At 40.1% G+C, this 22,247-nt stretch overlaps 1 protein-coding gene across 2 annotated transcripts in view; it reads left to right on the top strand.

Annotated features, from left to right (window-relative positions):
• SLC10A7 (solute carrier family 10 member 7) overlaps nucleotides 1–20,697 on the top strand; it is a 194,192-nt gene extending 173,495 nt beyond the window's left edge. For both annotated transcript variants that reach the window (XM_074993227.1, XM_074993228.1), the window contains 2 exons: nucleotides 11,887–12,032; nucleotides 16,489–20,697. In XM_074993227.1, coding sequence (XP_074849328.1) covers nucleotides 11,887–12,032; nucleotides 16,489–16,533 — 191 coding nt within the window. In that variant the 3' untranslated portion in view covers nucleotides 16,534–20,697. The remainder of the gene's footprint in view (nucleotides 1–11,886; nucleotides 12,033–16,488) is intronic.
• The last annotated feature ends 1,550 nt before the right edge of the window (nucleotides 20,698–22,247 follow it).

Raw genomic sequence — 22,247 nt, forward strand, 5'->3', positions numbered from 1 at the left:
GTCTTTAGGAATGACAGCTGGCATTCCCGATATGTTTTTCCTCAGGTACATTCCTATATGGCCTTGAGAAAAAAGAACAATAAGCAGTACATACTGTGGCAACAGTATACAGTTATCAGTGCTACCCCTTTGTGGGCTCAGATTGGCATCTGTGAGAGACAGATACCATCACTCATGCTGACATGTTAGTCCTTTTCCTGAACATAGGCTAGTATTTAGAGGAAGAAGCACTCTTATTTATCCCTCAGCTGGAGAGCAGACTTCCAGACCCCTCTGCAGTGAGGTATGGGTCTATAATTAAAGTCTTAATTACTGCTTTCACACCCATGGTTATGCTCTCTCAGTCCTTGTCTTATGCCTAGTTCCACAAAGGTTTGTTTTGCTTTCTGTGCTGTGTATTATGTATTGTTCAGCCAAATCCTAGACCTTCAGGCCTTCTTTGTCTAGACATATGTTACAGATTCTCATTCTTCCATTAATCTTCCACTTTTGCTTTTATATGTATCTCAGACCCACAGAATGTCCTGCAGCTGATACCACTCTCACACAGGGCCGAATGTCAAAGAAGTGATTCTCCTGCAGTCCAAAATAACTTTGGGTCCCAAGTAAAATGTTAACAGTGATTCATCTGTATCCCAAAGGAGGTTAACAGGCATCCAGTCTCATGTGATATCTGCGTGAGTTCTATTTTGAATGCTCCAGTGTCACTGGCTTGATTCACAAAGGTTCTTACACACACAAGTCCCAGCTTTAGGCTCTCTTGCTATTCACAAAACTGCGACTGAATCCTGTGGATGCCTAAATTCACTCAGCACCCACGTTTTTGCTATAAAAAGCTATCTCTGCTCCTGTGTCCTTGCCTCTGGGCACGTATACTACTGCCTCAAGTCGGGGTACTTGTCTCCCACCAAAATACCAGAGCAATGCACAAACCAGGGAGGACAAAGGATAAACCTGTATAATTCTTGTGGCGCCTGGTCTGGCTATGAGCATTCCTAACAGACTAGATCCCTCAAGCATTTTCACATAAGACAGCAAGGATGATGAGAGAGAGGACTTCCTCACATTTAGGTCAGTGATTAGGGTGCTCATCAGAGATGTCAGAGCCAGTTCAAATTCCTCCTCCAACCGATGAGGAGAAGGGATTTCAACAGACAATCCACCTAGTGTGTTGGCTTTTGTGAATCTCGGTCTCAGGAACCCATCTGTCCCCATGTAGGCACTAACTCAGGCCTTGTGAATCACTGTTCCTGTGGTTTTTCTAGTCATCTAAAAGTTCAGCTCCTCAGTGTTCACCATCACAACTCCTGAGTCTCTTTGTGAATCTAGGCCAGTGTTCGTTCTTCCATGCATAGCCTGCAAATAAAATGGTTTGTTCGTTTGGGTAAACACTGGCTTGCCAAAGTTGCCAAGCTGAAGGACTGTCCCTGATTTGGGACTTCTGTCTATTGTCCCATCAAACTCTTTTAATCCCTCACCATTTTGTTGCACAACTTCCTTAGACTGTTTTTCTTTTGCTGTTGTATCCAGTTGTTCCTCTTCCTCCGCTGTTCTTGAAATTGAGGTTGGTGGCTCCTCATACCTAGTAGAAGTAAGACAAAAGATACTACCCAAGATAATTAATTCCAAAGCCAACTACGAAGAGCTACAAAGTGGTCTCACAAAACTGGGTGACTATGCAATAGAATGGAAGATGAAATTCAGTGCTGATAAATGCAAAGTAATGCAGATTGGAAAATATAATCCCAGCTATACATACAATGTGATGGGATCTAAGTTAGATATATGTGGATAGTTGTCTGAAAACATCTAATCAGTTTGCAGTAGCAGTCAAAATAGCTAAGAGAATGTTGGGGATCATTAAGAAAAGGATACATAACAAGACAGAAAATATCATATTGCCTGTGTATAAATCCATGGAATTCCCACCTCTTGAATACTGCATGCACAAGTGGTATATTGAAATTGAAAAAGGTTCAGAAAGATAGCATAAGAACGGCCATACTGGGTCAGACCAAAGGTCCATCCAGCCCAGTATCCCGTCTGCTGACAGTGGCCAATGCCAGGTGCCCCAGAGAAGGAGAACAGAAGACAATGATCAAGTGATTTGTCTCCTGCCATCCATCTCCTGCCCTTGTACTGAAGGCTAGGGCACCATACTTTACCCCTGGCTAATAGCCATTTATGGACCTAACCTGCAAAAATTTATCAAGCTCTTTTTTAAACCCTAATAGAGTCCTGGCCTTCAGAGCCTCCTCCGGCAAGGAGTTCCACAGGTTGACTGTGCGCTGTGTGAAGAAAAATTTCCTTTTATTAGTTTTGAACCTACTACCCATCAATTTCATTTGGTGTCCCCTAGTTCTTGTATTATGGGAAAAGGTAAATAATTTTTCTATATTCACTTTCTCCACACCATTCATGATTTTATATACCTCTATATCATATCGCCCCTCAATCGCCTCTTTTCCAGACTGAAAAGTCCCAGTCTCTCTAGCCTCTCCCCATATGGGACCCGTTCCAAACCCCTAATCATCTTAGTCGCCCTTTTCTGAACCTTTTCTAATGCCAATATATCTTTTTTGAGGTGAGGAGACCACATCTGCACGCAGTACTCAAGATGTGGGCGTACCATAGTTTTATATAGGGGAAGTATGATATCTTTTGTCTTATTATCGATCCCTTTTTTAATAATTCCTAACATCCTATCCCTTTTTTAAGATGGCAGCAAAAATTATTAAGGTTATGGAACAGCTTTCATAGGAGGGATATTAATAAGACTGGGACTTTTAAAACTGGAAAAGAGATGACTGAGCGGGGATATGATAGGGGTCTATAAAATCATGAAGAGTGTAGAAAAAGTAAATGTGTCGTTTATTCCTCATGATATAAGAACTTGTGTTCACCAAGAGAAATAAATAGGCAGCAGGTTTAAAATAAACAAAAGGGAGCATTTCTTCATGCAGCTCCCAGTCAACCTGGGGGATTCTCTGCCAGAGCATGCTGTGAAGGCAGAGACTATAACAGGGTTCAAAGAAGAACTAGATAAGTTCACGGAGGATAGGTCCCTCAATGGCTATTGGGGCATGGATAATGTCCCTATCTGCTGTGACAGGGAATAGATCACTTGATTACCTGTTCTCTCTAGGTTACCTGGCACTGGCCACTGTCAGAAGACAGGATCCAAGACTAGATGGACCTAATGTGACTTAGTATTGTCGTTCTTATAGTCTTATATCATGTACTAATGGGCAGAGAGCTGAAGATAACACTCAGTGGTCAGCAAATAAGCACAATTTACACCTGGTCTAGGATCAAATCGCACAGAACTCTTACATATTGTGACTGTCTCACAATGACAGTGACAAGGTCAAAATGCACATCATCCTGCTTGGGAAATACCTGGAACAACATGATGTGCCAGCAGCCCAATGTTATGCACTTCAACCTTGGGGGCTCTGTTACTCAGTAGCAAAGAACTGCACTCCAGTGTGGGCTTGGTCATCACACACAACAATAATCAACATCGAACTAAATTCCAGCCTGTCTATTATTTCAGGCACACTGTCACCCAGGTCTGCAAAGAAAGTGACAAATAATTATCTTGTCTCTGACGCGATGCCAAGCAGGGTTTAATTTACCACCAAGGCAATGGAGCCTTCTCAGCTGATTTTTGTACCAGACATGGAATTCGTGCTGCAGCATAATTTCAGTGGCACAGATAACCATAAGCCATAAAGCAGAAGTTGGTCTGGTTTTATGCTTAATTGTCAGGTGATTAATGTATGTTAGCTAGCTCTTGACTTAGAGCTTGTTGCTTCTTTTGGCGTGGCGCCTTTTTTTTTGGCTCCTGGCAAGTGTGGGGAGGAAGGGCAGCATGGGCATGAGGGAGGCAAGAGGGAGAGAGTTCAGGGTGTACAGCAGGCCCATTGCAGTCCCAGAACCCAGACTGCATGCTGGGAAGGACGTAGGGTACATAAATGTTGGGGTTGTTTTGGGGAATGGCTTGTTTCGGCCTTGCTTTGAAATCGGGTTGGCTTGATTTTTGGCTTATTCTGAAAGTTAGGAGCTTATTTACAGCACATGAAGGTTGTGAGCCCTTTCCTGAGGAATGCAAAGACTTTCTGGAACTCTTCATACCCTGAACATTGTTGATAAGAACGGTCAGGCTCAGCTTCATCAGGTTGCATATGCCAAATAGTAAATAAAGTGCTGTGCTGTGCTGTGCTGTTTAGGGGTCTTCAAAATGGGAGCCAGAAACACCACCTTTCATCTACAGCTAACCAGATGTTTGTGTTTCTTTCTCTAAGTCGCAGACCTAGCCAATATATTACCTGGTAATATATCACATGTCACATCAGAACTAAGCTAGGCAGAGTGTTCTGCCTAGAATGACCATGACGGCCATATGAAAGCTCTGTCTCCTACAACTTGCAGCATCTCCCCTGAAAAAGACAGGTTGATCAGGGTATGTCACCAGTGCCCTGTGCTCAACATCTCTCCATCCAAGTCCTTGTCTGCTTTAACCACTTTGTTCTCATCTTCTAAATCTAAATAAGTTAGAAACTACTTGTATCCATGATTACCTTTCTCTCCGAACCCCTCTGAGAATACTGCCATAGCAGGGAGTACGTGGCTGGCTAAACCGCCAGGGGAATTCTCAGAGGATGCTTAGTAGTGTGTTCCTAATGGTATGGCCTTATGGAACTCCCTGCTACTGACAATCAAACTGAGCTGGTGTCTTCCCTGTGTCAGACAGGTCCCAGTGCAAGACTCACCTCTGTGAACAGGCATTGCCTCAATATAGAGGGCTTCTGATTCCTTGGCAGGCTTCCTTTAGAATACAACTCCCAAAGCGATCCTGCAAAAAAGCAGTATCACTTAGAGACAGAGAAGCTAGTATTATTCAGTACTGTCATAATTCCTGCATATGATTCTTAGATAACTGTGCTAACTGACTCACTAGAAATGTGTAGACAAGTAGAATAAAATATTACAAATCTATAGACCAGCAACTGTAGTTTAATTATTGTTTTTGTGATATTTACTTTTTCCTCTGATCTTCTGAATGTCTTGTGTGTCCATACATTCAACAGAATTCCCTTTCCGTTGTTCCAGATAAGTTCCTCCGAGTGAAAATTTAGCAGTTTCTCAAATGTGCAATCTGCAAATTATTTAGAATATGGTTCAGTAATATGTAATAAGGTTTTGGGATAAATGCTTTGGTGTACAGACATGTAAGGGGAAAAATAACTGACGAATAAAGTAAATAAGTGCAACAGATAGCAATAATTCGGGTTTGGAGATGGAAGATAATAGCTTGTATTTTGGTCGTAATTAAATGTTATATTAAGTTTTCTCAAATCATAGCAGCACTATAGAAAACAGCAAGTGATGAAACGCTGCAGTGAAGGTGCTTCCAAATTCAGAGAGCATAAAATAAACATATTAAAATAGAAAAACTGAGTTCTGGTACTTTATTGTTTTATCCTTTCCATCATGGGTATAGGATAAAAGAAAACTCTTCCTGGCTTGTTAGAAGAAGAAAGCTCTTACTTGAAGTTCTTACTTGGCAGATGTCAGTTGAAAGCTCTGCTATAGAATATGCTGCAATGTCAAACTCTGTTGGGTAATTCTAGACAAATGTGTCATGTGTGACATGGAAATATGGCATGCTGTACATTAGTGATTTCCCAAGTGTTTGGATCAGGTAGTAATGTGCTGAGAAAGTGCTCTTTATCTATCCACACTGTGTACTTGTGTAGCAGTGGGGAAACGCTTTGGGTAGAAATGACTTTAGTCAGAAAAAGAATTCCATTTACAATATGTGCCTTCTAACATCTTTCAGACAATGCATTGTATTAAAGAGGCACTTTTTGATTAATGTTTTATAAACACTTTTCAGCATGACAGCTTAAAGTCCCTGTAAAATTGTAAATGTGTGCATAGTGCTCACTTCCATAAAGTCAAATGCCATCTCATAAAGTCTGGTTGAATCCTGTCAACCATGGTGGCACAGACTCAGTACCTTGGAGCATTAAAATTAATTTGCTTCATTTATATGACTGCAATGATAATGAGATTAAAAGAGCCCTATGCTTAAATTTGCTTTAAAATACTTTCAAATCTTGATTTTTTTTTTTAATTTTACAGTTAACTAAATTTAAATGAAGTGTGGCATGATATTTTCATAGGGTTCTATATAAAGGAGACAAGAAAAAGTGAAAGTAATGTGATGTGGGGGAGGGGAGAGGCAAGGAAAGATGAGTGAGGTTACACTGGATGCAAGACTGGGGGAAGAAGAAATGGATTTCAATGAGTTAGTTACTAGAGAATTGGTGGCCTTAGATTAGTGCTGTCCAGACTGATCTTGGGACCAATTTAGCAGACCTATGTAGGTTAGGGGAGCTTTTCAGTACCCTTGGGAGCTAGTGTAGACAAGCCCTGCTTCGACATGAGCTGGCACTTCGAAGTTTAATGCTTCAAAGTTGCTGCGGGGGAGGGGGGGTGGAGTTTGCTTAATGAAGTGCTGCATACGCACTGCAGCACTTCGTTGTTAAACTCCCAACACCCTACTTACCATGCACCCTTCGAAGCAGGGAGCTAGTGTAGACAAGCCCCTTGTGTTGTAGCTACCCCTCCATGATTGTTAGCCATGAAGGCTGGGCAAGCACCTTTTCTGCTATTCGCATATCTACTCTGGATGTGTAACAAGCTAGTTGCTACACCCTCTGAATCACCTCTGAGAATATAAGCCCCAACATATTATTTTTTATGTCCGTACTCCCAATTCACCAGGACAGCCTTCTGCAGCCACATACAACTGAAAGTAAACTTTCCTTAACCGACTCTCTGGAGTGTGAGGGGGAAGATAATGCCATCCTGTGAGCCTGTATCCTCTGATCTCTACCTGCCTCTTTCCTGGGCTTCCTTTTTTGTCCTTTTAACTATTCCCAACTGACTGGCTTGTTAGCCTCTTAACTGAGCCATTGAGCACCCTTCTCCCCCAGTTTTAAACCCAATCCAGGAAGGAAATAGCTAACACCTTTAGTGACCAACGTACTGGATCCTCTCTGGGCCACAAGCACTTGTATCACAAAGTGCTTTAATGTTTGTAGTAAAGAGTGGTGAAACACATGGGAAAAGAGCCAGAAACATCTGGTAGAAATGGGAATCCAGAGCCACAAGCCAGCTCTCCTCTCGTAACACCTGTTCACGCTCATGTAAGGCCGTTCATTGCCTTCAATGGAATTACACCTGATTTTCATTGCCGTAAGTGAGAGGAGGATTGGGACTCTCATGCAGCAGAAGAACACCAGTTAAAGGGCAAGAACTGAGAAAAGGAAGGAAAGCGAGTATGCAGGAACAGAACGCTCTGAGGGAAGGGAGAACATCAAAAACCAGAAGAAAAGAAAGAGAGAGAGCCCATGGGAATAGAAGAGCCGAAGACTGAGAGGAACACATGAGGAATGAGTGCACATAGGAGAAGGAGAACAAACAAGCAAGCCTGAGGGAGTGATAAATAAGGAAAGTCTGACTGGAAAGATGGATGTGTGTCTAGATGTTTTCTCATTATTTTTCTCCAGCGGAGAGGAGATGTTTTGGGTGATCGTGTTGGTTTTTCCTTTCTACTTTTCATCTTCTAATCCTATGAGGTGCTGGTTTCTCATCTAATCAGGTCCCATGACTGCCTCTTTCCTTGGGAGGTGAATGAGTGCGTGACTGACCACGTCTGTTAGAATTTATTTGGTCAGTTCTCTTTTACATTATGGAGATTATATAGTGAAGCCACAGCAAAATCTAAAATCCTAGCAAAAAATAAGACAGACTGATTTCCCTCCATCTGACGGCTGAGTAATTCAAGACTAATGCCAGTAAAGCCAATAGTGTGAGGGGAAAAAAGCTGGCTCAAAGACTATTAAGAAAAAATTAAACAAAATCCACCACCCAGAGCATGCAGCAATACCTGTCTGGGTACACAAAACCACGTTTTAACCATCAGGTAGCACAGCACATATGTTGATAAAATGCATGGAAAATGAGGTGAGAAACTCAACATATTATGAGAAAACCGGAGAGGTGTCAAACTGGCCTTATTTCCCCCTCTCCCCCCCTCCCATGTGCTTTGGTACCTTGCAAACTTGCACTGAACTAGCTCAGTCCTGCTCTCGCTATCTTACTACATTAGAGTCAGTAGTAGTATGCTATAAGTGATGAACAAAACAGGAGCAGACAGACCAAAATAAAGATAACCAGATCCTTTTTGCATTGCACCTTCATTTCTTGCTCGCCATCTGAAAGATTTAAATTCATCCCCTTCACTTTGCCTATTTTTGCTACGGCAGCACCTGCTCATGTCACTCCTGTTTCAGTCAGAGTTTCTCTTGTAACTTCAGCTAACAGCAGTTCGCAGCCTCACCATAAAAATGTGTTGCAGGCTGCAACTTCACGTACATGCTCAGCCTAGGAATCGAGCTGGAGGCTCTGCCTCTTGCTTGCTTGTTTTTACACCATTTTAAAAAAGAAGCCAGTTTGTGTCTGTTACAGGAGGACAAAGCAAAATAACGTAACAGGTTTCCAGATCAAACCTTTCTTCTCTTGCGCCTCGAAAATTATGCGCTTGCGAGATGTTCTTATCAGGTGTACGATAATGTCTTTGGGTGCTTTTTATTTCATGAATTGTTAAGTTTTACGTAGAACTACAGTTGTATCCCTATGGGCTCTTACTGGGATTAAAGGCGTTTTGAGTATTGCTTGGCAATACACATGACAAACAAACATTTGTATTTACCACATTTTTAAAAATATAAGGAGTATTTTATTTTTAGCTAATAAAAAGCCAGTTTCCAACTCTTTGTTTTCACCGTTAGTGACATGAGTTTCTGAGCATCTAATCTGTGTTACTTCCCAATGTCGTATTTAGTACAAACACTTTCAAGGTGGCAAAAGCTTCATTTGCAGTAAGCAGGAAGTGCATGAAAAATAAATAGTATTTTTTCTTAATTAATTCATACCTGGAATGTTACCCCACCCCCACCTGTAGTCAGCTTTTCCTGGTAAATTATGGGTATTTACTGTGATTGAACATTAATAGCTCACAAAACGCTATGGTTGCCATGTGTGTAAACAATCCATGAATTAAGGATCACTTGGTACTCAACAATCTAGTTATATTGCCACATGCATGATAATATTTTAGAGTTATGGGTGACAGCCTTCCTTTTACTTCCCAGTTTTACTGACTCATAATCCCCTCCTCCTAAATCCCCTCCCCACCATCAGTTTTTAAGCTTAAATGTCTTGTGCTTGTTCTCAGCCCAGAACTTTGAAGAACATGTCTATTACTTTGGATCTAGGGCAGGATTAGGAGACAGGGTTTCTAGCTCTGCTTCTGTCATTAGTTTCCTGTGTGACTTTAGGATAGATATTAAAGCTCTCTGTATGTATCAGTTCCTCCGTATGTAAATGTGGAATAATTCACCTTTGTAAAGTGCATTCAGATCTCTAGATCAAATTATGTTATCTTGGTGCTAAGTACATTATTGTTGTTATTATTACTATTATTATTATTAATTTTGATGGAAGTAGTATGCTTACCAATGAAGACATTTTTAAGATTGCTTTCTTGTATTTAGAGAACCATATTCTTCTTTTTTTTTTTTTTCTTCCATGCTTGAAGTTCTAAAGTTTGGGCTGGCAAATTGTTATGCAATAAAGCTATTTTCATTGTGCAAAAATAGCATGGTGGCCAGCTGTTGCCAATTATACTCCTTAGCCATGCAACTATCCATCATATATCTATCAAAATATATTGTGTTCACTAACCCAAGAAAGCCTTGAAAGTTCAGGAATGTCCCTGCAACTTGGGGAATTCTCTTTCCACTCCAGGTGGAATCCTGCCTGCCTTTCAGAAGTCTAGCAGGCTGTATCCTTCTGATTGTTGCATGGCACAACAAAAAAAGCTTTACATGTCTCCACTTTTTAGGTTGATGATGGGCCTATAAAGGTGTTTAATAATGTTGGATGCAGTCCTGCAGGCCTGTATTATAGTAACGGGTTTCCATTGGGAATACACACATAAATAAAGACTACTAGTAAGAGTATGGACTTGGAGGAGTGGAAGCAGTGGTTTTATGTAAAGAAACTGCTCGTATGGATTGAAAGGAGTTCTTGTGGAGTGCTGTGGAGACACCATGAACATGGATGAGTTTAGGCAGCATCTTTTGGTCTAAGCATAATGCATGGAACAGGATTAGGTGAAACTATGAATGTGGGGCAAGAAGTTTTTATGCTGCCCATCTGGGGGGGAGAGAGAGCACCTAGTCTGGGAAGACTGTAAGAGAAAGAGTTTGCAAAAGTAGGGGGAAGTAAGTGTTTTCAGAAGTACTAATTTTGGTGGGTCCAAGCCATTAGCTGGTAGGAGTGAAGAAGTATCTCACCAGCTCAGCAGTACCTCTTTAGCCAATTATGGAGCCACATAGAAGGAAGACCTGTCCAGCTACCTTGTCTGGAAAGGCTGAGGCCAAAATGTGTGTACACTGGAGTTGTATTTAAATCAGGGATAAAATGGGGTGAACTCTCAAGGCTCCCCAGGGGATAGCTTTCACATGTGATTCCATGTGCGGTCCAGACAAGACAGTGATGGGTTACATATCCTAACTGTACCTCTGTTTAATGAATAGAGTAGAAATAATTTTCTATGTCTTAAAAGAAACATTTTGAAGTATTTGAAGTAAGCAACTGGATAATTTCATTCTGTTTCATCTTTGCACGAAATAATGTATTCTCTTCAATAACAAGTAACCACAAAGTGCTTCTGAAAGGTGATAGGCTGAGGTCTCTAAGATATCCTTTATCTGTCAGTATCTGCATGACATAGCACGTCAGTCCAAGTTTCCTCACGCTGCCCTGTTAATGAATTGCAACCATGGCCAAACCCCCTGAAGAGGGAACATGTTGTTCATCTTCTAGTCACATGTTCATGCCTTCATCTCTCTTTTCAGGCTGCCGTCATGAGTGTTAATTATGCGGTGATCTGGGTGATATGGCATTTGTCCAGTTGGGACAGAACTCACATCATCAGCCTATTATATAAAAGTCACTCAGTAGCTATCAAGTCAGTATGGATTCGTCAAGAACAAAGCCTCCTTTGCTAACCATTTCCTAGTTCCCCACTAACTACTTTGGATGATTTGTGCTGTTGCATTCGTTCACTAGGACATTTGTCTTCCTCCTTTTCTTTGGAAGCTTATGGTCAGAGTGGGAAGTGACGTTATCTCGCTGACAAACAAGTGTTCCTTTTGCCTGGCGGTTGGCTCCACGTGAGCCATATGCATTAGTCAGAGCAGGGATGATTGAGTGCTTGTCAATGGAAAGGCAGTGGGTCAAGAGCTTGTAGGTGTACAGTGCTTCCACACAGCTGGCGGGACGGGGGAAGGTTATGAATGGGAGGAAATGGTTAGGGTCAAAGGGGACAAATAAAAAAATGGGGAAAGAGCAAAGAAAGAGTGAGAAAATAAGAAGAATCTAGGACTCCATCCAGCACCTGCACTACAGCCTCCAGCACAGTGCACATCTGCATCAAGCCTCTGGCTGGAGCTTGACATCACTCAACTCAATTAAGGAACATCTATTTGAACCATTTCTGGTATTCTAAGGCTCTTCCAGAGGAGGCAGAGAGGTCCTCTGCCCTGGAGTTATGTAATCTTGTGAGTGGGGGGGTTTGTTCACAAGATTCTTTTGTGTCTTCATGCATGCAGAAATGTTCTTTTTGCCTCCTCTGGCCGAAATCTTAGTAAAATGTAAGTGCTTGGCTATGACCCTTGAAGTGAAAAGCAAAGTTGGAGTCTTAAGTCTGTTGGTTTTCTGTTTGTTTGTTTGTGCCCACAGGGATTCCAATGCTGAAAATAGTGTTCGCTGGCTATGAGCACCTGTCTTTAATTTCTGTTCCCTTACTGATCTATCACCCCGCTCAGATTCTTCTTGGCAGTGTGTTGGTACCAACAATAAAATCTTGGATGGTTTCTAGACAGAAGGTAAGAAATCGCTCCCACAGACATATTTATAATGCAGCTTATTATGTTTAATGTAAGTAAATGTAACTCTGAAACTCTTTTCAGTGTTCTTATAGATCCTGAGCTACAGGTTTCTATTGCCCCTTTCTTGTTTTATGATGTCGATATTCACAGTAAGACTGAATGTAACCCCAGGATTCAAACATCCCAGGTTTTTGAGAAATTCAGATTCAGATCAGATGCAGCTGGCTCCTTGCTCATGAGCAAGACAAGCACCTAACTCAGAAAACTTCCAGTAAGAGGGGCTCTTGCTAGATCTGAACTGCGGCATGAGCCTATCTCTGTCAAATCAAGCTAGCTTTGGGATTTCTGTCCTGATGGCATTTCATGTATCTGTCATTCTGAGATCTGGGGTAACTGCTGAGTTTTGGTGGTGTTTATAAATGAGAGCCCTGTATGCAATGAATTAAACTTGTTCAGTACTAAGAATTGCATTGCTTTTTAGTAGTGTGTTGTCCTTTATACTTATGAAAAATATATAGATGAATGATATTTTAAAACAAAATGTACAGCATTGGCTGGTTCATTCGACTGTAACGTGGTGCATAGAGGTTTTTCATCTCCAAGTCACTGGGTCAAATTCTGTTTATTATAGTGATGATGGATGCTATTACCATCTGACAGCTGGTCAGTGGTCCATGTGAAATAAGTTTAATAGCGTCTTCCCAGTTCCCAATATAGAAATACAAATCCCAGAGAAACAAATCCTGGTGATGATCACTAATTGGCACCTCTGTTAAGCAGAGATGATGGGACTGAATGGGTAGGGATCCTGGGGGAAACTCATCCAGAGAGGGATTTCTCAAGGTGAAAGGCGAGGGACATTATAGTGCCATGGGGAAAAGCTTATACTGCCACTGCCAAGCCTCTGTGGTAGGCAGAAAGCTGAATGAAATTTTCAGCCAACATATTTGGCTTGTTGAGGCTGCAGCTGAAGAGGACAGCAGCCTCCGTTTTTGTCTTGGTCCAATGCCTTCATCAAAGTCAGAGAGTTCAAACTAGTGATTTGGGGAACTTCTGGTTTTGGTTTCCTAATCTGAGATGCCTCAAAGGATCCCAGTCTTCAGAGGATGGATCCTCAGCACTAATAGTCAGGCCACCATAAGGCATCTCAACTTGAGCATGCAAAATTGCTAGTCAGTTTTGAAAATCTTGGCCTGAAACTCCTCACTTAAAAAGCCCCTTCAGTCAGGCCCTTTCTCAATACAAATGCAATAGTCCCCATCTTCAGCTGAGTCGGGGGCCAACTTTGTGCTATTCCTGCTAAAAGCACAGTTAAAACTGGCATCGCTGGTCAAAGATGATCACTCCACTGATAGGGCGTCATAGCTCATGTATCACCTTACTCCTCCGTTGGCCAGAATGGGGAGCATGTCCACTGCACATCTGTCATCCCTATTTGAACTAAAGGCCACCAGAGAGCGTTGCTGGTTGCTGCAGGTTACAGTAGCCTGCAGGCAGGGCACTAGGTCAACAAAAAGCTGGGGGGAGAGAGAGATGGAGGAAAGTGATTTAGAACCACCATTGCATCCTCGGTTGGAGTTGTACCAAGCACTAGCTTCTTACTCATTAAGCACCAAACAAGTTGTCTACTCAGACTATAATGCTGCAATAAAGCTGTTTGGAGAAACTGTCATTCTGCTGCACCAATATATTTCACTCAGTCTCCTCGGTAATTCACATGAATATTATTTTAATTACTCTATTTTTTAAAAATCAATGGAGTTGTTTTTGGTATAGATGCAATAATTCCAGTAGAACTGAATGTCGTGACTGGATAATGGTCTCCTGCTTTGAAAATAAACATGTCATCATCACCTTGATGTTTATTTTCTGTAAACACCCTGGCTTCACTTTGGCATATTTTTTGCGCTGGGAAGACGGTTATCCAGTCACAGTACTCATTTCCACTGACATTCTTGCTTAATTATGATAGTACATTTGATCGGCTTGTATGAAATTGAATTTAAATATTTAGAGGTTCATCTGCAATTGGATATTTCTAGTTTGCAAATCTGGCAGCAAAATCTGCCAAACCTCAACGTGAAAGAAATTTTTACCCAAACAAGAAGTGAAATTGTGACTCTCTCCGCTCAAGCCCTTGGTATATAATATCCAAGGGAATGCTTTTAATGGCTAAATTTTGTCACTCTTGAAATGCTTATATTGGGGGACACAACATTACACATGCCCAGTTTATTTTTAATGATTTTTTTATATTAGTTTTAAATAGCATCTGCCAGGGAGCTTGTACAGGCTTCAAAAATAGATAGCACTAAAAGGCAAATAGTTACAATGCAAAGAATCACTGAATCCCCTCTCTCAAAATACAAATTGCTTGTTTAATCAACCAACCTTAAGTAGTATTCTCCATCCTCATATCAACAAGGGATGATAAAATACTTAACCGGTTGAAAGATAGCAGTTAACTGGTTAACCTTGGGTTCTGCCACCAGGCCCTGATGCAGCTGCAAGATCTTCCCAGCTCCTCTTTGAATGGGGGCTGCTCCAACTCAGCACAGCTTACTGCTGCCAGGGTTAACTGGCAGGGACTGGTAAACCATTTAACATCCCTAGTGCCAGTCTGTTTGTTCAAGTACCCCTTCAAGATAAAACTGGGGAAAAGCATGACTATTCCCTGAGGAGAGTCAGCAAATCGAGTCTTTCTCTTGGACCTATAGGAGTTACGAGTTAACTTTCAGAGTTGAGGACATCTCTTACAAAATGTTCTGCCCCTTCTGCCCTCCTGCTTTATAAACCAACAGGCTATTAGATCTCACACCATTACAGAGAGAAATTACAGACCTGCTCCCCAGAAAAGAGGTGGCCCCTCAAGCAATCAGGTCATGTAAAGCCTTTTTCCAACACTTTTTATTTCACACAGAAATTAATTGGAAGCTTGTATAGATTACAGAACACACTAGTGTAGTGTGCCATGGGACTCACTGTTTAATAAACCGACATCCACATCCAGTTCCAGGTAGGGTGCATTGCAGCAATTGTTTTGCTACAGGACAGAGGCAGGTATAAATAAAGTGGAGCCTATGCTCAAAAGAAAAAGCTGTGTCCGTCCCAACTGACGCTGAAGGAAAGAATTCTTCACAGCTGCTTTCTGAGCATCAGGATCGGCTAAGCTCTAACCCAGCACCAACACAGCAAGTCTGAGGACTAACCCCTGTGTGCACTCCCAAAACATAGAGGGTCCCTTCCTGTTAACCTACAGGAACTATCACCTCTTTATATGAGGTGAAACTCAGTTAGACATGGAGTAATTTGCTTGATTTCACCCATTGGTAACATACCGAAGTGACACTGAGCTGGATGTTGTCAGCCTACTAAAGACATCTAGCCTTGTATAAATATTTAATGAAACGGTTGGAAATCTGTGGGAACTCATACAGACATTAAATATATATCAAATTATTGTGTGAGTACCATGGCACTGACTACCTATTTTTTTTATTGTTACTACCTGGGACTTCTTGGAAAGGAAGCAGTGATATCTGATCACCAATCAATGCAATTTATACAGTTTCTATGCGATAAACAGGGCTGAAACCAGGTGAACTGAAGTCAAGGGAATACTCCAGATATTGTCTGAGGAGCCACTCCTGAACCTCCTCAACAATCTCTCCCAAAAAGGGAATTTAAAGGAGATCAATAATTGGACCATCTGCCTAATGAGATGGTTTTTTGAGCAGAGCCAAACAGTTGCTCTCTTAAGGCCAGCTGAGCCCTAACCGAGCAGAGATGCTTTAACGATCTCCTCCAGCCGCTCCAGTGCTCTCCTACTGGGCTTCACCAATCAGGAAGGACAGAGGTTCTAAGCAAAAGCTGTAACACTAAACTCCCTCTGCACCCTAGCGAGTGACAGTGACTGAACTGCAAGTAGAGTTGAGCTAGCATTTGTCCCCTCCAGGTGCTACTCTGCCGAGGCAGAGGCACCGGCACCCAGCTCATTTTGGATCCAACTGATTTTTTCATCTAGTTAAGATACAGATACTGCACAGCAAGAAAAACTTGACGGTCACTGAATGGAAACAAGCTAGAACCTTTCAGTTATTCAGGTTTTTGCAGCTACTATAGTGGAAGAAAATGTAGCCATGTCAAAGGACCGGTACACTGCAGTTGGTAAGGTTTTGCTTAAGACGCCCATTCCTCTAGCCATCTTCTGTCTTGGTATTTCTTTTGTAATCCATCTGTGTGCTGCTTCTGTGAAGATGAGGCAGAGAGAGTGTGCACAGCTAGGATCCAAGGTTTAAAGATGATAAACCTATAACAAAGCTGGATAACATGGCCTCTCAGAGCTTCCTGAATATGTACTAAAACATTTGCACCCACTGAAATAAAACTTCTTTTGAATTTGGTTATATTCCTTTGCAATGCAATAAATGACTGTTTTGTTTCATGTTTGCAGGCACTGAAGTTAACAAGACAGCCCAAAGCACCTGTGAAGGTCTAACAATGGAGTCAGGACATATCACAGTGAATGTATATATGTACTATACTGTACACTGATAGACAATTGAGAAGACTGGTATTTGTTAATGTTGCTTCAGTGCATATTTTATTTTTCTATATATATTTAAAAAGATATACCTTTTTAAGTGCCTTAAAAACGTGGTTTTGGCAAAAGTATTGTTTCCAGAAGCCACTTTGTTAGTTACTGCAAGAGGTTGTACAGAATTTTGTAGCATTAGTTTTTTATTTTTCTAACACAATGAATTATAATAATCGAAAGCTGTGTTCCATTCATCACCTGTCATTTGAAACTAGGATGCAACACCTGTAGGTTAGTGTTTTAATCTAGCAAAAATGACCAAGGGCACATCCCTCTCCTGGCTAACTTTAGAGAAGTGCTTTCTGGAATTCTGTTGAAGGTTAACTTGAATTTCTATGTGATTTTCTTATGCTCCCTAATCATATGATTGTGACATGCCGTTTTCTTTTGAGTTTGTGTACTCTCAGCATGGGGCCATCCATTGGGTAGGAGCTGAGAAGCATAAATTATTTGCGTTTGTTGACACAATTGTCTAGACATTCCTTCAAAGTTAATGGTTTCTCAAGAAATTCCTTTCAGTTCCATATTATGATATCATGGCATTGTATATCTTAAGTGTATCATAAGCTTCTTCAAAGTAATGGTCTGGTGCTTGGGTTCTGAGTGAAATATTTGTGTTGTGCAGTGAAGATTTTTTTATTATTTACTCAAAGTGAACATTTTTTCTGTTCCTCTCCCAGCTGCAATATAGAGACTTGCAATGACAGAATGTAGATGCTATTTTTAAATAGACTCTTTACTGTAGTAAAAACAAAGCTAAGTTCTATATTGCCTTGTTAATAAACCTCATGAGGACAAGAAGGTTGACAGTTCTTCTTCCACTAATTGAGATGGTTGCAAGACCAATTAAGAAGGATGCTTCTAATAAGAATGTCACCAGGGTTAATTTGACAATCAATTGCAAACATTTTCTCAAAATATATAGAGTTTTTAATAAACAGAAAGAAGAGACCAAGGATGCAGAAATAGTATACATGCAAATATTCTCCCAGAAAGAAAAGTAGTGCATAGCTGAACACACAGACAGGACCCTATTCAAAGCGTCGGGCAATTAGACTTGGTGCATTAAAACGGACTCAAGATGTACCTGTCTACTGGAACAGCAGTAGTGAGGGGCCATTAAATTACACAGGAAAACAGAATTTGAGACAGTAAGATAGATACAAGTACAGAGTATCACACGTGTCACTGTTCCCCTTACACTCAATCACATTACAAGCGTTAACTGCATACCCCCAGGGGACTATCCTTAGTTTGTGTCTTCCATAGCTCCACTGAGCTATGAACATTTACACCAGCTGATGAACTGTCCAAAGAGGAATAGATGTTTCAGATGTATGTCTCCCTTGTTCGTCAAATTATTTTTAGCTGTATCTCCTGTTATTCTTGGTTTTATATAAGAGGATTCCATCTGGCACCAAGGAGAGATGCCTTGGCTTAGCAGCGGTCTGTAGCAGTAGGCTACTCCACTGCCATTGAGACTAAAATATCAGCCATCGTTATTGGTTGTCAATGATGTATTTTGAAATCCTCAATCTTTGGTCATAAAGTAGGCAAATGACAAAGACCCTGCAAGGTGCTGACGCCCTCCGTTTCCATTGCTGCAAGCTGAGTTAATGAAACTAAGCAGGAAAGAGAGTTGAGGGTGTTCAGCACCACTTAGCATCTCCAGGCCTGCATTGTCTACTCTGCTTTGCAGATGCAAATAATCTGCAGGGCAGTGGCCAGTGAGCACAAATATGTTTTAACAAATGTGCCTTTAGAGGTGTGCTCAAACCTGGTTGTACACGATCAAAAGTAAGTTTTTTAGATCCAACTTATAAGCTCCACTTTACCAAATGTTTTCCATATATTGGCTCCATAGGCATCAAAATCCCTCATGCTTAAGAACACTGAGAGCAGCCAAGTGTAACATAAAGGGCACCACTTTATTGTTTTTGCTTGCATGAATCTTGTTTCTTAACCCTCAAAGTATAAACCAGCCTCATGCAGCTCCAGTTGAAATCAATTACTGTTTCTGTTGGCTTTAATAGGCATTGAATCAGGCCCAAAGACCACATGAGTTGTGGCTGACTGTTGTAAATTACTAGAAGAAATCTAGCACATGCCGTTGCTTTCTCTCCCTTCATTGCTGCGTCTACTCTAATGAGACAATACACTGCTCATATTTCAAGTGATCTACCTCTATGTGCTGAATCTAACACAGGAAGTACAGGCAACAGCTAGTTTAGATTTCATTGAAAACGTCTGTCTTCCTTTGTTATAATTTTACTGTGATAAAAATATTCTTAAGACTATTTTCGGGAGAGAATTTTGTTAGATCTTTTAGAGTGTAATTAATGATGGTTTAGAGCAGTCTAAATGGTATTATGTTTGTTCCTGTTTTTACATAAATTAATGTTGGATGCATTGTTCTAAATGAGATATAAAACAAAAGTGAAACATGTTTTTAAATCGATACTTAGTGAAACTTAATTATTCATATCCAAACTGTTGTGGTATGTTCAGAGATGGCTAAGCTGTTCATTTTATGCCTTCAATTACACCTACAGGCCTTTATAAAAGGAACACATTGGAGTTAGTTTTGTTAATGTGAAATTAGGGGGAGAGACTTATCTGGGATTTCGTTGTTTGTTTTGTAAATTGAAGTTTCAGTCTTTTGTCAAAGAAGTTGTAGAATTTTCTGTGTGCTCCTTTTTTTAAAAAAGAAAAGTGAATAATTTTTAAAATATTTTACTAATTAAATTGAAGAAAATCCCTTGTCTTATTGATATAAATGACCTCAAATACCATTTTATGTTGGAGAAAAGGTGAGCACACACCAGAAAATACAAGTCGTAATCAGATTTAGAAAAAAAATGACTTGAATATAGCACTATTTTATAAGAAGAGGATTAGAAAACTTTGTGAATGTTCCTGGCATGGCTTCAAATTTATTGGGAGAAATTCAGCAGTCTGTAGTTAAGCTAAAACTTCTTTTGACATAAATGAGATTTTTGAGATTTTTGCCTATGCTAAGGATTCTGCTCACTCATTAATGCCTTATATTCTACATATGTGAAGCTCCATACACTACTGTCAGTGCAAAAAAAACATGCATTGCATTGTCAAAGAGTTAGCAGAACAGCTCATCACCTCCGATGTGTTGGAATAAACAAAGCCCCAGTGCTAATAGGATATAATGACCTAAGTAATGTGTTAATGTCAAATAATTAATTTGTTTGTAGTCTAAATTCACTACTTTTTTGGTTTGTGTACTTCATGTGTCAGTTGCTCAGTTTGTACGACCTGTAGCATAGACTAAAAAAGCAGCAGTCCCAGAAAAAAGTTGATTTATACCCAACAAAGACTGATTTTTACCCATCCACAGCAGGGAAATAAAGGAATTCAGCAGTTTGATTTCACCAAAATATAGTTGTGTAAATTATTCTCATGAACAGGAAAAGAGGAAACCTTTATATTATGCTCTCTAATCACAATTTTCACCTTCAGTTGTATGTGTGCATGATTTTCTGCATGACTACCTTGATGCAGGAGCAGAATTGAAAACGGGATGCAGAATTGTGTATGTGTAAGCACATAAAAATTGTGTATATACGTGTGTGTGTGTGTGTGTGTGTGTGTGTGTGTGTGTAAATCTTTTGAGAAAAGCAAGTCCAGAATAATTTGCAAGTTCACATATGGAAGAGTTGTTTCTTTTATTTTTTTTTTAATATTATCCCAGCATTAAAAAATGAAATATGAAACAGTGGATTCCATTTCATATTAAATTATGGTCTTTTGCAGAACTCAGCATATCAGATTATCGCAGTGTCATATGTTTTTAAACTTGTGTTTTGCAAACTATTTTGCAATTAAATGGATGTTGTAGCACTGTAGTGATGTCTTTGGGGAATTACTACCTAGTAAGAAGTTTAATAATAAATTTTCCATTTTTTTTATCATTCCAATGACATATTACCATTATTATAAAGTGCCACATATACTCAGATCCCCTTGCCAACACATGAAATAGACAAAGGACTAAATTCTGACCTGCAGTTACACTTGTGCATCTCCAATAAACTGTTGGTTAAACTGTGAAATAATCTCCTAATGAAAGCTGTTTCATAGGACAACAGAAGTGTTTCTCAATGTTCTCTATTATGTAGCCTGTGAAAAGAGTAAATGAATAGGTTTAAGAGTGGTTGTTTGTCTTCACCAGCCTATAACACAGCTGATCTCCACTGGCCCAGATTACAGAAGTCCTGAGGTCAGTCCCAGATTCACATATAAACAGATGGCACCCTCTTAGGAGACCATACTTAAGTGTGTTACATATTTTTTCATCTTTGAACCACATAACAAGTACAGTTGTAAATGGTAAGTTCTTTTAGATAAGCACAATGGTTATCTGTAGGTTTGGAAGAACTGGATTTTTATGGGTAAATGCTGGTACATGTCAGTTCCAGTGTAAAATACAAACCAATATTTTTTTTCATTGATGTCAATCACAATACACAGATAGACAAAGTAAGAAAAAATGCTCCTTGAGAGTTTATTAAAGTTTGGTTTAAGGATATTTACTTTTTGTATTTTGAAATGTGATGTTGACAATTTGTGTTTTAGCTGTTATAAAACTTTACTTTTTGAGTCGTGTAATGTAATATAATTGTCAGACCTTCTCATAATTTCACATAACTATGAAGACTTGAAATGATTTTTAAAAAAAGCATAAAACCCATAATTTTGTTCAACTGTGGAATGTAAAGGTATACAAATGCTTTAATGTAAACATTAATATAAGGCAATGAAACTTCAAAAGCTGATTTCTACCAAGCTTAGTTATACATGTACAACTCCTTGAAGCTACAGCACAACACAGAGCATTTTATAGGACAGTACAATTTGCTTCTCAAGTAGTTAAAAACATGTTCTGTTAAATATTTTAGCCTTGAATTTAAGTGTTGAAAATTAACCAATGGCGCCATGATTTAACTCAAAAAAGTAGTGATCTACCAGACTGATGTGTATTGTGTCTTCTAACCCACTCCTTCCAGAGGATGGGGTAGAAGGCATCACACTACATGGAGGCCTGCTTTGTCCTAGACGCTGGAGAGCAAGCAGAGATGGATTTCTATAGCAATCTCTGTCAGGCATCCGATCTACAGAGCGACAAGAAATGAGTAACAGAGCCACTACATTAACAGAGTTAAATCCCTCACCTAAAACCTATTTCTTTCTCTTACAGATTTGGGAAGGGAGGGAAAGAAAGTTACAGTCCTTGTCATCCTTACACAGAAATGAACCTTGTTGTTTCAGATTTGTATTGTACTGACTCATTACTGATTCTGACACCAACCTTACTAAAAATCAAAGAACTTGTATATAACTTATCCCTCTGATTTAATATGCTAACAGAAGGGATTCAGTTCACATAAGGAAGTAAATACACATGAGTAAACTGCTATGAGTGAAACAATCTAATTATGCAGGAGCTGCATGGCTGCTGAAACGACCATGAAGAACACTCTTATAGCTCTTAATGTATGTGATAAGTTTGCCTTGACCAGATCTACCTTCTTGGTTTCTGCTGGCCAGTCCAGATGGTGGATCATCTGGAGTTGTGCGCACTA

The sequence above is a fragment of the Carettochelys insculpta genome, chromosome 4 (assembly GCF_033958435.1).
Source record: "Carettochelys insculpta isolate YL-2023 chromosome 4, ASM3395843v1, whole genome shotgun sequence".
NCBI lineage: Eukaryota > Metazoa > Chordata > Testudines > Carettochelyidae > Carettochelys > Carettochelys insculpta.